The 13,707-nt window shown below is 42.1% G+C and overlaps 1 protein-coding gene across 1 annotated transcript; it reads left to right on the top strand.

Annotated features, from left to right (window-relative positions):
- Positions 1–185: 185 nt before the first annotated feature.
- Positions 186–13,508, top strand: chd1l (chromodomain helicase DNA binding protein 1-like). The gene is made up of 25 exons (XM_083940731.1): positions 186–375; positions 585–697; positions 1,116–1,222; positions 1,352–1,463; positions 1,553–1,587; positions 1,808–1,889; positions 1,998–2,160; positions 2,845–3,000; positions 3,992–4,084; positions 4,171–4,267; positions 4,443–4,516; positions 5,165–5,275; positions 5,888–6,002; positions 6,760–6,913; positions 7,053–7,236; positions 7,490–7,635; positions 9,022–9,185; positions 9,306–9,502; positions 9,746–9,844; positions 9,946–10,016; positions 10,247–10,361; positions 11,461–11,569; positions 11,657–11,920; positions 12,062–12,143; positions 13,237–13,508. The coding sequence occupies exons 1-25, from the start codon at positions 282–284 to the stop codon at positions 13,357–13,359; spliced, it is 3,060 nt and encodes a 1,019-aa protein (XP_083796857.1). The 5' UTR covers positions 186–281; the 3' UTR covers positions 13,360–13,508.
- Positions 13,509–13,707: the final 199 nt, after the last annotated feature.

Here is a 13,707-nt window from a genome sequence, read left to right as displayed (position 1 = left end):
AGACTATCTAACTATTCTACTAGTTAAAAAACCCATTGTATTCTAAATATTGCAATTGTATGGGAACTTAATTCCCTTAATTAAAAAATAGAAATCCTATTTCCTAATGATATGCGCGCGGCTCTGCCTCTATCTGACAGAGCCACGCGCCTTTTCCCCAGCCCCACGTGACCGAGCCAGGAAGTGCAGCTGGACAACAACAACAACAACAGTACAGCACTAGTCTGTCCATGTCTGTGGCTCCGTGCTAAAGACAGCTGTGTTTGGGGGGGTCTGGAAACATGACGGAGCTTTTGTCTAAGATAAAAAGCAGCGTAGCAGAGAAAAAGACGGCGTCTGTGTCTCAGAGCGACCTGCGGCAGTGGGGCTTAAGAGGTACGGAGACTTGCTAAGTCCCTTCGTCATTGTGTAGTGGAGTTGTCTCCATTCATTCAGTGACATCGCATTAGCTGTTTGGAGCGTGTTTAAGCTAACTAACTAACTTTGTTTTGCTTTCAGACCCATTCTGTAGATGGCTCTCCCACTTCTGTCCATGAGGTGTTTCTATCATTGTATTTGAGCTGTACTTTGCTGTCTCCTCCCAGGCATCCAGCTGAGACCGTACCAGCTGGACGGTGTGCGGTGGTTAACGCAGTGCCTCAACAACCAGCAGGGATGCATCTTGGGAGACGAGATGGGTTTGGGAAAAACCTGTCAGGTGTGAGATTTATCACTCCTGCTTATAACTAATAATGAATGACTTTCATGCAATACCTCTGCATGTCTGTTTTTCACCAGCGTCCTTTAGTTTAGTGTAACTGAACAGATGTCTTGACTTGTGTTTCTAACAATAATATTACCGCTGGTTCGGGAGTAAGTTCTTTACAGTTAAGAGGATTTGCTGCCTTTTGTTGTGTTGCCTTATATGATAGTAAAGGAAATGTCTTTAGTTTTTGGAGTGTACATCGGACAAAGAGGGTAACATGATGATTTTACCTTTGGCTTTAAGAAAGTGCGATGCTTGTGATTTAATTTTCTATTTATCTATTAATAATGACACCAGGGCTGTTAACTGCTGTGTAAAACAGGCTCAGGACTGCATACTGTAATAGTGTATTCCTAATTTGTCCCTTCAGACGATCTCTCTGCTGGTGTATATGTCAGGAGCTCTTGGGAAGAAAGGTCCGTTTTTGGTGCTGAGCCCGCTCTCTGTCATGGAGAACTGGAGAAAGGAGTTGGAAAGGTACAAACACATTCATACACAGATCTAGATCCTATATATCCACATATCTATATTTGAATTGATAGTCTACTCATAACCCCGCCCATCACAGACTGTAAACTACGTATATGAACTTTTCTTTGGTTACAGCGTCGCCCCCTCTCTGACTGTGCTGTGTTACAAGGGAGACAAAGAGAGAAGGGCTGAGCTTCAGAGGGAAACAGACTCACAGGACTGTCATGTTCTCCTCACCACGTATGAGGTCTGTGCGGTTTTTTGTGAGAAGAAAATGTTCCAAAGTTTCATCTGTGCTGAAAATTACGTGTTTTTCTAAAATCCTTTCCTCCACAGCTGTGTCTCAAAGATGCTTCATTTTTAAGGCGGCGGTGAGTGTTTTTCTGAAATACAAAGATTAGATCTCGTCAGAAACACTTCTATGTTATGTGTGCACTAGATGTTTGGCGTGTGAGTCAGTGAATAGTAAGCTATATACATTTGCGTAATACATATCAAAAGTAGTTTGCTTGCTAGAAATGGATCGCATCATAATGTTTTCATACAGCAATTCCCTGTTTCCATGTAATCAGTGCTCACTCTGCTCCTCAGGTGGAGGTGGAAGGTGCTCGTGGTAGATGAAGCTCACAGGCTGAAGAATCAGAATTCACAGTTGCACAAAGCCTTGACTCAGGTACCGGGCTGCACCTTGTCGTGGCTGTTAAGTATTTGTTTCTTAGTCTTTCCCCACTATTAGCATTGGGCTTTTTTTTAAATATCCCTTTGTTCATTTCTTGTGTAGTTCTCGGTTGGTTTTCGAGTCCTGCTGACAGGGACCCCCATCCAGAACAACCTGCAGGAGCTCTACTCACTGCTGAACTTCATTCAGCCCAGCATCTTTACAGCGGATGGGGCAGACAACTTCACCAACTCTTACTCCAGTGTACAAAGTCAACCTGCTCTTGGTATGACGGACATCGTTTTTGTTACTGTGTTGTTTAAATCCCATATCCAAACATGTCTTCTTTTCCAACCCCTCATCTTTTAAAACCTTGCCATTAAAGGTCCCATATTCTTTTCGTTAGATAAATTACATCGGACATATTTGACATATTTGACTATTGTTGTGAAAGAGGTCTGTAATGAAAAAGATTACACGAAGAAGAACCCTGGTAATTGCTCATTAAAGTGTAATTCCGGCGTATAATCATCCCATAGTCTTTTTTGACACTTATATACATCAAATAAGCCATCAAGACAGTTTTTTCTATAAACTATTAACAGAGAAATCCTGGAGAATCGCTAACAGCTGGACAAGGCTAACACTGACTAGCTCGGGGCAGTAAGGTAGGCAATAAAACGGCTTTTTTAACAACTAATACTTCTCAAAATGACACCAAACCTCTGCAGTAGCATGATAATGGTCCCTACATGTAAAACGAAGCATCAACAACATAGTTAGTGAACCTGGAGTTTATTAAATGAGTGTTTTTGAAGGACTTATCGACCAGCTTTCCTCATAGTAAAGTCCATTCAAGTCCATTTTTGAGCTTATTTGATGTATGCAAGTGTCAAAAAAGACCATGGGATAATCTTACGCTAGAATTACACTTTAAATCAACACTGGCATTTCTTGCTTCTGTTTCAAGCTGCTGAGCTGCAGAGTGTCCTGGAGCCCTTCCTGCTTCGTAGAGTCAAGTCAGAAGTGGCTGTAGATCTGCCGAAGAAGACAGAGCTGTTGGTGTACCACGGCATGTCGGCCATGCAGAAGAAGTACTACAAAGCCATTCTGATGAAAGATCTGGGTGAGAATTCTGCACTGTGGTGTATAGTCTGGATTATAAAACAGATTTTATTATAACAGTGCCAGCCTCAAAAATCCAGATACAGTGATCATGATTTATCGGCTAAGAGAATGTTTCTTAACAACATAAAGAAACAACCTTCGTACGAATCTGTTATTTATTTATTTCAAGAATTGCAACTAGGATACATGGAAAGTGTGGAATTCCTAACCCTTTCCTAAAATCTGTTTTAGTGTGTCTACTGCATTTTCTTCTTACTTATCGGTCAACACATACACAAATACCAATATATCTGCAATAAGCTAATGATGGCCAATGTAATAAGCCTGGTCAAATAATTGGCTAAACTCTACTATGTTATCTTCGTAAACCTTAGCAGAATGCTGTTATTTGGGGCAAGAAAGACTCACCTCAACACGGAGACCTGATACAAAAAACAACTGCAGTGCATAACCGGTTCAATTTTGAGTGACACTTCCCATCCATTGCACTCTGAGTTTGAGCTTCTCCCCTCTGGGCGCAGGTTGACAGTCCCCATGTGTCGGACAAAAAGACACAAACACAGTATTATCCATGCAGCCATCACACTGAGGAATAAGTCATAGCTATATTTTTACACCGGTGATTGTTTATTGCTGATTTTATTTATATACTCAGTGCTGTTTTTGTCCTTTACATTTTTACTGTGTTTCTATGTATTTTGTTTTTACCCACTGCGTTTTAACAACCTAAATTATTTTTACTGATTTCTTTTGTTTTATTTTTATTCTACTTTGACTATTAGTTTTTACATCTTAACGTGTTATGGTTTAAGATACTTCTGGACCTGTAAGAATTTTCTAGTTTTGCCTTTTAATTTCCACTGTCTTTTAAGTTTAATGACCTGTGATATGTGCCTCTATGTGTTTGTGAACTCTACTGCAAACAAAATCTACCTCCGGGTACTAATAAAGTAACTTGATCTTGAACTCTCATCCATCTCTGTTTTCAGAGGCTTTTGGAAATGAACAAGGCAACAGGAACCGACTGCTGAACATCTTGATGAACCTGAGAAAGTGTGTTGACCATCCATACCTGTTTGACGGTGAGGTGTGCTCCGTGCAGAATAAATGCTCAACAAGACTGATCTTGTATGATATACTTCAACAGTTGTCCCTGTTTCCTGTGTAGGGGTGGAACCAGAGCCTTTTGAGATTGGGGAACATCTTGTTGAAGCCAGTGGGAAACTTTGCCTTTTGGACAGCTTGCTGACTTACCTTCACAAAGGGTTAGTCCATCAATTCGGTATGGGGCTCCACCTGGTGGCAGTTAAGGCTTAGTCTGCCACACCGCATGAACTAGATGCTGACACAATGTACTAATCCCTTGGAACAGTTCATTGTACTTGCTTCCTCCATAAACAGAATCTTACTTTGTTTGTCTTTTCATTTCTGTGGGTGAAGGGGCCATCGTGTCCTGCTGTTCTCTCAGATGACAAGGCTTTTGGACATACTTCAGGATTACATGGAGTACAGAGGTAAACGTGGGAGGGGCGGCTGACACTTCACACCTTTAAAGGTCAAATATTCTGCTCATTTCCATGCCCATACTTTGGGATTTTTATTAGAACTTGTTTACATAATTTAATGTTCAAAAAATACATTTTATCTGTCATTCTGTCCATCTCAGTATACCTCTCTGTTTAAAAGTCTGTGACCAAGTCAAAACAAAACCAATCCCCGTCTGGACATAAGTACAGTATGTTCTCATCTTAGAGCTAAACAGCACACTAAAACATATTTCATTACAGTGACAGAATATTTATTCACATTTGGTCAGCGCTGTCTAGTTTCACAGTCATTGACATCGCGTCAGAGACTTCTCAGCTGATCGGTTGTCGGCCCGGCGCAGTGGAACTAGTAGATGACATTATGAGCGGACAGACAGAGATGGAGATATGACTTTTTCACTGATCGTTTGTCTCAGTGTGATTTCAGGATATAGTGACAGTTTCCTCAACCATTAAAAACATGTTATTACAGAAACTCACCAACGATAGCTTTAACTGTCTGATGTTTCAGGGATGACGTTTGATTATGCTGCTAAGCTTACAGAGGCAACTGCTAAAAGTTTTAAAGTTTCTTTTTCTCCACAAACAAATGTTAAATAAAGCCTTTCTGTTCAGCTTATAGCTATGAACGGCTGGATGGGTCCGTCCGGGGGGAAGAAAGAAATCTAGCAGTGAAGAACTTCAGCAGCAAAGATGTCTTTGTCTTTCTACTCAGCACTAAAGCAGGTAAAAAATACTCAACTATGAACAGGAAGGCAAATTGTGTTTTTGATATGTGTAGGAGTAAACTGAATATTTACAGGTATCAGTCATGTTGTTTTCTTAAATTATTAGTACAATTGTTTAAGTTGATATTCAGAATTTCACTTCCCATTGTAACTGATTTATCCTGATTTGTACTTTGTTTATGTGTTTTATGGTTGGTTGTCCCATAGATCACAAACATTTTGAACCATTTAGTTTCACACTAGCTTCTTTTATATACATTGCTCATAGACACTGATGTGTCATTGAGTTTCTGTACTAAGAATGGTAAACATAATTGTTAAAGCTGCAAGTGATGAACTGCTTCTTCTAAACAACATTGTGGCAACAGTGACTGAGCTGCATAACTTAATTCGCCGAGAGGAAAGGGGACTGATGACACAGAGATAAGAGCTGCGGCAGGATGACACACTAAACAAGGCCACTTCTCTCACTCTTTCATATGCACACTGTAAAAGTTGAAAGAGAAACCTAATTTCCTGTCACAGCTTGTCACTTTTTGGGTATAATACTTTAAGCTAAATGTGCAAAGTGTGCATTGTTGTCAGACTTCTTAATGAGCTGTCTTTGCAGGGGGAGTGGGCCTGAACCTCACAGCTGCTGACACTGTCATTTTTATGGACAGTGATTTCAACCCTCAAAATGACCTGCAGGCTGCTGCACGCTGCCATCGGATTGGTCAGAACAGGTGACGGTTGGGAAACATTATTCCAGGCAGACTGAAGTATCAAAATCAATGCATCAGAACCAGAGATATCAATGTTTTTATACATTCCTTGTCAAAGCCTTGACATTACCCACAATGCAACCTTGGCCGCCGACAGTTTAGTTAGAGATTCAGGTGTGTTATTCTAGTGGTGGCTAATGTAGCCTTGAGCTGCTAGCCTGAGGTGAGGAGAGAGCTACAGAGGTCTGGTATGCTCCCTTCTTCCTACCTCCACACCGCTAGATTTTTATTTTATTTCCAAACTTGTAGTGTTCAGACCCCACTGACGCAGACTCATGTGACATCACTGATCTGACATTTAACCTACTTCACACAGGAGTCACTAAAGTCTTCATAACACTTGTTTCATATATGCAGCAGTACTTCCCAAGACCTGCACACAGACTTTGATGTGGAAAACCAGCGGAGTTCCCCCTAAAGAAAGAAAGAAAGAACCTGCGTTATAAACTCGGGGCATTAAGTTTGAAGATAAGGACATTCAGTTGGCACAGAAGCTCTGATGAAAGATGCTACTGAGCTGCATTATGGGAATTGTAGATCTTGAAGCTTGACCCAGGCTCTATACTGGGGGTTTAAACTCTGGGAATCTCAGCCTCTGCTACATTGATGTCGACCATTCTTTTTTAAATCTATCTCTCTTAATACCCCAATTTACTGCTAATGCAATTCTAAATGGCTGGAGAACCCCTTTAATCTTTGACTCACTGACTCATTACAGGCCCGTGAAAGTGATCCGCCTTCTGGCAAGAGACACCGTGGAAGAAATAATGTACTCACGTGCCGTATCCAAGTTGCACCTCACCAACACGGTTATTGAAGAAGGACGCTTCTCTTTGCTGGACCAAGTTCAATCGGCTGCTGCAGGACTGCAGGTTTGTCAACTTTGAAATCTCACACAAAACCATTATCTACAGTCTTTGAATCTCGCAGTTCCTGTGTCCACTTTCATGCAAACCCCCTCCAGTGGGCTGCGTTCTTACCATTACTAGTGACCGCTCATGTCCCCCGCAGCTTAGTGACATCTTGAAGTTTGGGGTAGATAAGCTTCTGTCATCGGAGGAGAGCTCTGTACAGGATGTGAAACTGGAGAAGATCCTCGGTCCATCACGTGACGGTCAGTGGGTGGATGAAGACTTCACCTCACTCAGAGAAAAGGAAGAGGAGGAAGAGAACGGCTCTGAATCTGACGGGAAGAGTATGCTTCATCTTTGAAATCTCTTTGTTCACGCGTGCCGAATATTCAAAGTATTTAACCTGTTTTGAGGTCAACACGTGACTTTCATTTCATAACAGACTTTACTTTTAGTTCTCACCCTGCAAACAAAGGCACACATGAAAATACACCACAGATTTCATCTATTTGTTTCATATGTACTTAAAATAGTAGTAGAAGTTACTGTGCTTGTGATGAATAATAATACTCACCATCGTGCTGTCCCATCTTTCAGACCACTTGTACTACTTTGAGGGGAAAGACTACAGTAAGGACCCCAGCTCTGAAGACCAGAAGAGCTTTGACCTTTTGTTGGAGGAGCAGATGGCCGAGACCCAAAAAGCTGCAGGAGAAGGACGGGCTCTGCGACACAAAACTGGAGTAAGATTCTGTCTCCTTCACAGGGCAACTGATGGGAACAGATTTGACCTTTTTTTATTTTTCAATATTTTTCAACATTTCATTTGTTAAAAGTTATAAATATTATGTGCAGGACAACATTTTGTCAATTCACATCTTTAAAGGTCTTCAGCTGACTGATATCAGCCTCCATACTTTTGTGAACTTCTAACATTTGCACCACATGGAGGGAAACGATGAGTGTATCGATGATTAACTTTCAGTTTTTGTCACCAAACTACACCCCAGTTGTGGCACAAGCTACAACAGCCTTTATTTAGGGCATGGTAGAGGATGTAAAAACCACTGTATAAGGTCAAACTCATACCAGTAGTATTGTTCCATTGGTACACACATTTGTACATTGTTTTGTTGTATTGTGTTTATGAATCACTGACTTGTTACACTTAGTATTTGTCGTGTTATGCGCATATATGTGTCCAGCCCACGTTTGATATTTCATTGCAAGAAATTACTGTCCATAAAATTTTTATACAATGAATAATAAAACATAACATGGACTTTATCTTCAATTTAAATTAATTCTAAATCACACAGCAAATTATGTCTTTTCTCTTAAGACAAAATCAACAAATCTGCCTGTTTCTGTAGCTTATGGTACCTGAACATAACTGAGAAATATTTAACTTTTGGTTAGGTTCTGCTTCACACTGCAGTCATTTTTCACAGTATCCTCATAATTTAGGTCAACAGACAATCTCTCCCCATACAGATGGTTTTTCACCTCACTAATCCAGGTATATCCATGCACACTGCCCTAGTTAAAGCACTCGGTAGTGAGCAGATCTTACAAAAAGATTTGTAAACTAAAGTCAGAAAATTGTCAACAACAAAATCGAATTAAAGTTTAATAATGTGACTTATAGAAGCTGCACCACAGTGAGCTGTAAGGCTTCACTTATCTCCTCCACTGATCACAAACCGCTCACACAGAACAAGTAATATGTTGAAGAAAAGATGGAATATGAGTTTTTCTGTTCTGACGAGCAGTCAGAATCTATAAAGACTTGATGGAAACATGATGTGGAAAATGTTTATGATCCTCAGAAGTGGTTCATTTTGAAGTCCTGTGGTTGTTCCATGTTTCTACCACAGCTGAACCATGCTACAGTTTAGCTTGGAAGCAAAGTGAGACCCTCTTCTCTTTAGTGCAGTTGCTTTTTTTTTCCTCAGGAAGGTTCACTTTCATTTTTGTCAGCAACCAAAACAAACTAGACCCAACGGGCAAGTGCGTTTAAGACAGTGCAGTAGTGGTCAGATCTCTGGAAATGCTGAGCTATACTCGATTATGTTGATGATACATATTTAAATGTGACTAACCGTGTGATTTTCTCCGTTTGTTCCCAGTTTTCACTGTCGGTAGCCTTCGGGCTGCCAACGAGGAAGAGGAAACCTCCAACTGAGGCTGAGCTGGAGCTGAGGCGCCAGAGAAGGCAAGAGGCTGCAGCCAAGAGAGCCAAAATTCAGGAAGACACGAAGAAGAAGCAAGAAGAACAGAAATACAAGAAAAAGTAAAGACATGTCAATTTATGTATCCATTTTTTTTTTAGCTGTCAGCGACTTCACCCGCTGTGCTCGGACGCTTTTCACACAAACCACTTCTCTTTTATTTGGTGTATTTCTCTCATCAGAATGGCGTGGTGGGAGTCATGCGGCTACAGATCCCGCTGTCTGCCGTCTGTGGACAGTGAAGAGGAAGAAGAAGAGGAGGAGGATGACGGCAGCGTATGCTCCTCAGACTCCGACAGCACGGCCATTCACTACGTTCTGGGTGATGTGACTCATCCTCATGCCGCTCAGGGAGATGCTATCATCGTCCACTGTGTTGGTATGAAACCTGCATTACCCAGAGCTTAAAGTTGTCAGGCATCAGACGTGGAGCACTTTTAAATTCACATAAAATCAATACATTATGCAGATCTCCTCCTCCAAAACTTTTTAGGCTCACAAATCGTTTCTTGCTTTACTCCCTGATTCTCTCATGGTTGCCATAACAACATGTTACTTAGTGTGATAGGCTGAAAAAGAGAAAGCTACACAGTATGTCTTGTAAGTGATCATTTGTTTGTAGATGACTCAGGCCGGTGGGGCAGGGGAGGCCTGTTCACAGCCCTCGAGGTGAGATCAGATGAACCACGAAAGAAGTATGAGTTGGCTGGGAAGATGAAAGGTAAGATGAGCAATAATTACGAAGAAAATGAAGAGTGATGCTACTAAACCTATTTATCTTTAACTTGACATAAATGAGTGTGAACAAATTATTCACTTCAGATCTGGACCTTGGAAACGTGCTGCTCTTCCCCATCGATGACAAACAGTCCAGATTAGACGGCCAGGATCAAGTAGGTTCTGTTTAAATGAAATGCACGCTGCACAAAGACGCTCAGAACTGGAAATGCATGCCTTTTTTCGATATCGTGCTTCTTTGCAGGAGTAGTGAGTCAGCGACTGTGTAATTAACACTAGTTTTGGGTTAAGGTGTGGTGCAACAATTGTTCAGATGTGTGATGGCAGATAAAACGGTGAAGAAATAATGCCTGAAGCTGTTTCGATCTCCTTCCTGTCACCTCAGTTGGCCCTGATAGTGGCACAGCAAAGAGACAACGCAAACAACCTGTCAGGGATCCTTCTAACGGCTCTGGACGAAGGCCTGAGGAAGATTTACACCGCAGCCAAAAGAAATAAGGGTACAGTCAAGTATTCATCAATCAAGTCATTTAAAGGGATAGCTGGTATTTTTTAAAGTGGGGCTGTATGAGGTACTACATCTACAGTAGATGGCGGTCTGCATGCCCCCATTCTGGAGAAGGCAGGAAGACCGGCACAGAGCTAAGGAATGTACTGCTGTAAAGCTATTTTAGCCACCTAAAAAAAAGAATAAGTATGAACTTATGTGTACCCTATATTCAAGATCTTTTCACAGCTTTACCTTGCCCATCAGACAGCCCTTTTTAAGTTTATACCAGGGGAACTGAAGCTGTTGTATTGCTCTTGTCAAAGACACCAGACTCCTTCAACAAAAGCAGTCATTTCACCTCTCGGAACACAGGAGTTGCTGGCCTGTGATTGGCCAAAATCTCTTGTCACCGGCTAGATTTTCTGAAAACAGCCGATAGGAGGTGCAGAAGTCTGCTTTTCTCTCAGAACACTTGAATTGCAACGTGATGAAAGATTATCATACGTTTTCTGCCCAACATCACCAAAAATAAACTGCCTACGTCTGCTTTAAGTCTGACGACCCCTGTGATTAACTTAAACAGGGCTATTTGACAGCAAAGTAAACCTGTCAAAGACATTTAAATATAGCTTACACTTAAACTGATATTGATTTTTCAGGTGTCTAAAATACGTTTAGCTGCTGTCCCCGTCCACAACAGTATCTTTTTCATGTAGTGTTAACAGTAGATTTGTAAGAATATGACATTTTTAGAGTCAAGTCATCTGTGCTCTGTGAGGTCAGATGCACGATGAAAGCAGCGTCTTACTGTTAGACTTGACTGATGAGACACGCGGGACATGCTTTGTGTTATCATGTCTTATCTAAGCATTATTGCAAAAATAATTACTGGAGAACAATACATGAGAAGAATTTGATTTCCCCCAAGAGGTGCACACCTGGATCTATAATTCCTTTCACCTTGCAGTTTCATGTTGGTGATATAAACCTCAAACTTTTCTGAACACTAGTGACAGTCGCCCCTCCCTCTGTTCATAAACAGAGGCGATGCAGGTTGCAGTTAGCGTGCTGCTTCTCACCGAATTATGTTTGCGTGTTTCCTCACAAAGCAAGCGTACATCTCCCTCGCATCGGCCACTCCACCAAAGGCTTCAACTGGTATGGCACAGAGAGGCTCATCAGGAAACACCTGGCTTCCAGAGGCATCTCCACATTCATGTATCTTTTCAAAGTGTTTGAATCGAAAAATTAAAAAAAATGTTCTCAGAAAGTATCTATCACAATTTCCCTTAACTTGCGTAACAGATACTATCACAACAGAGCAGCGAAACACGCAGCTCCACCTCAGACATCCATCTGTGCGACCTCACCGCCAACATCCTCCCCTGGAACACAGTTGCGTAACCCCGACAAGCTGGCAGTCGAGGCAGAAGCAGACACCCCCGGCCCCTCGCCTCCTGTCCAGAGCGACGGCCCCGCAGAGCTCCCCGATTTCATGAGAGGAGTCCGTGTGTTTTTCTACAACCTGCCTGCATCAGAGAGGAAGAGACTGGCCCGCTACCTTATCACATATCCTTTCAGTATTGTGCTGTGAAACTAAAGTCATCCATACAGTTTGTGTCAGAAGCATGGAAAAAAACCATGACAGTAAAATACAGACGTGTTATAATCATACAGTCAAAATGTAAGTGCTCCTTAGCTGCAGTGCACTTATGATGGAGACGAGGAGGAGATCATGAGTCCAGAGGTCACCCACATAGTTGCAGAGGTGGAGAACAGCATCCACTCACAGGTCAGTATTCTGCTGAGGTTCAGAATCATTTGACCTCTGATTGACAGCATTTTCTGTAGGTAATTTAGACTGTGACTGCCAAAAAACAACTCTCAAGCTCTTTACCCTAGAAGCAGAAGATAAGGAAACGCATGGAGAAACATCCTAATAGGTTAGGTTCTTTACTGTCCCCGAGGGGATAATCGTTTTCACACAAGTCATATCTTTTTTTCATGGCAGCATACGTTTTAAAAAAGCACAACACATGGACACCATATACAGATAACACACCCTCTCCCCACAAATAACAAATAGACCCTCTTCCCAAATATCCCCAGAGCAACATACAGACAGCAGGTAGCCATGATGTACATATCTTTGTTTAGAGCTGTGATGGCTGAGGGAACAAAACTTCTTTTAAAATGAGCTTTCCTCCAGTCTAACACCCCCAGCACAGTGAAGTGTGGGTTCAGGGGCTGCTGACTATCACACATGCCAGGCATAAAGCAGCAAGTTCATTTGTTTCTGTGGGGGGGTTTGCTCATCTTGGCTACTGTGTGTGAGATTCGGAGCAGTCTGTTATTGCTGGTGACAGTGAGCAGCGTGAAGAAGCAGGGGTTACAGTACGTGAGGACGGGCTGGATGATGGGGCCACAGACAGTGATTTCAGTCTGCGTACGATGAGTCTTTGCTGTGCATGTGTGTGTGGTGATGACATGTTCGTTGAAGTTGAGTTTGTTGTCTATGGTAAGTCCTAGGTATTTGAAATGACTGACCTGTTCAACTGGTTATCCTTTGACGGATGTGTGACTGAGTGTACGGGGTGTCCTGGATGTGTGTATGACAATTTCCTTTGTTTTGTTGATGTTTAACCCGAGGTAGTTGTCTGTGCACCACTGTGAAAACTGTATTAACCTTTGGTATGCTATGATGGAATAGTCGTCACGAAGTAAACTATTACCACTGTGTTGTATGTGGGGAGCTCGGGGGGCTCTGATGATGTCTGTGGTCTGTTGCTGAGGAAATTGCATATCCAGTGAATGTAGAGCGGAATGACGTCCAGGTGTCGGAGCTGTTTATTGACTGTTTGTTTCATTTGAACCGTGTGACCCAGGAGCTCCAGGATCTGGTGCGTCACTACACCCAGGTTGTCGCCGTGCAGAAGGACTGGCTGGAGTCCTGCTTCTCCAAACAACGAAGAGTCAACACGGCCCCCTTCCTGCATCTGCTCAGATAACAGTGTTTCATTGTTCTGTTTAAATATATATTTTTTAAAAACTATCATTTAATGTCGGGCTCCAGTGAACACACACACACACCGCATGGAAATCAAATGAAAGCAGTTGTTGATTTATAAGTGAAATGAGGAGTCAATAAACGAACTCTTCTCTCTACTGCTGCTGCGTCGGAGGTTTATGTTGACACTGGTGTGTGTGTGTGTGTGTGTGTGTGTGTGTGTGTGTGTGTGTGTGTGTGTGTGTGTGTGTGTGTGTGTGTGTGTGTGTGTGTGTGTGTGTGTGTGTGTGTGTGTGTGTGTGTGTGTGTGTGTGTGTGTGTGTGTGTGTGTGTGTGTGTGTGTGTGTGT

This window comes from Echiichthys vipera (assembly GCF_963691815.1).
Source record: "Echiichthys vipera genome assembly, chromosome: 3".
NCBI lineage: Eukaryota > Metazoa > Chordata > Actinopteri > Perciformes > Trachinidae > Echiichthys > Echiichthys vipera.
This window is presented reverse-complemented; position numbering and strand designations above follow the sequence as displayed.

Coding starts and splice junctions, on each gene's coding strand:
- chd1l (XM_083940731.1), top strand. CDS start 282: ATGACGGAGCTTTTGTCTAAGATAAAAAGCAGCGTAGCAGAGAAAAAG. Junction 4,085..4,170: donor CCATCCATACCTGTTTGACG/GTGAGGTGTGCT, acceptor TTTCCTGTGTAG/GGGTGGAACCAGAGCCTTTT. Junction 6,914..7,052: donor CGGCTGCTGCAGGACTGCAG/GTTTGTCAACTT, acceptor TGTCCCCCGCAG/CTTAGTGACATCTTGAAGTT.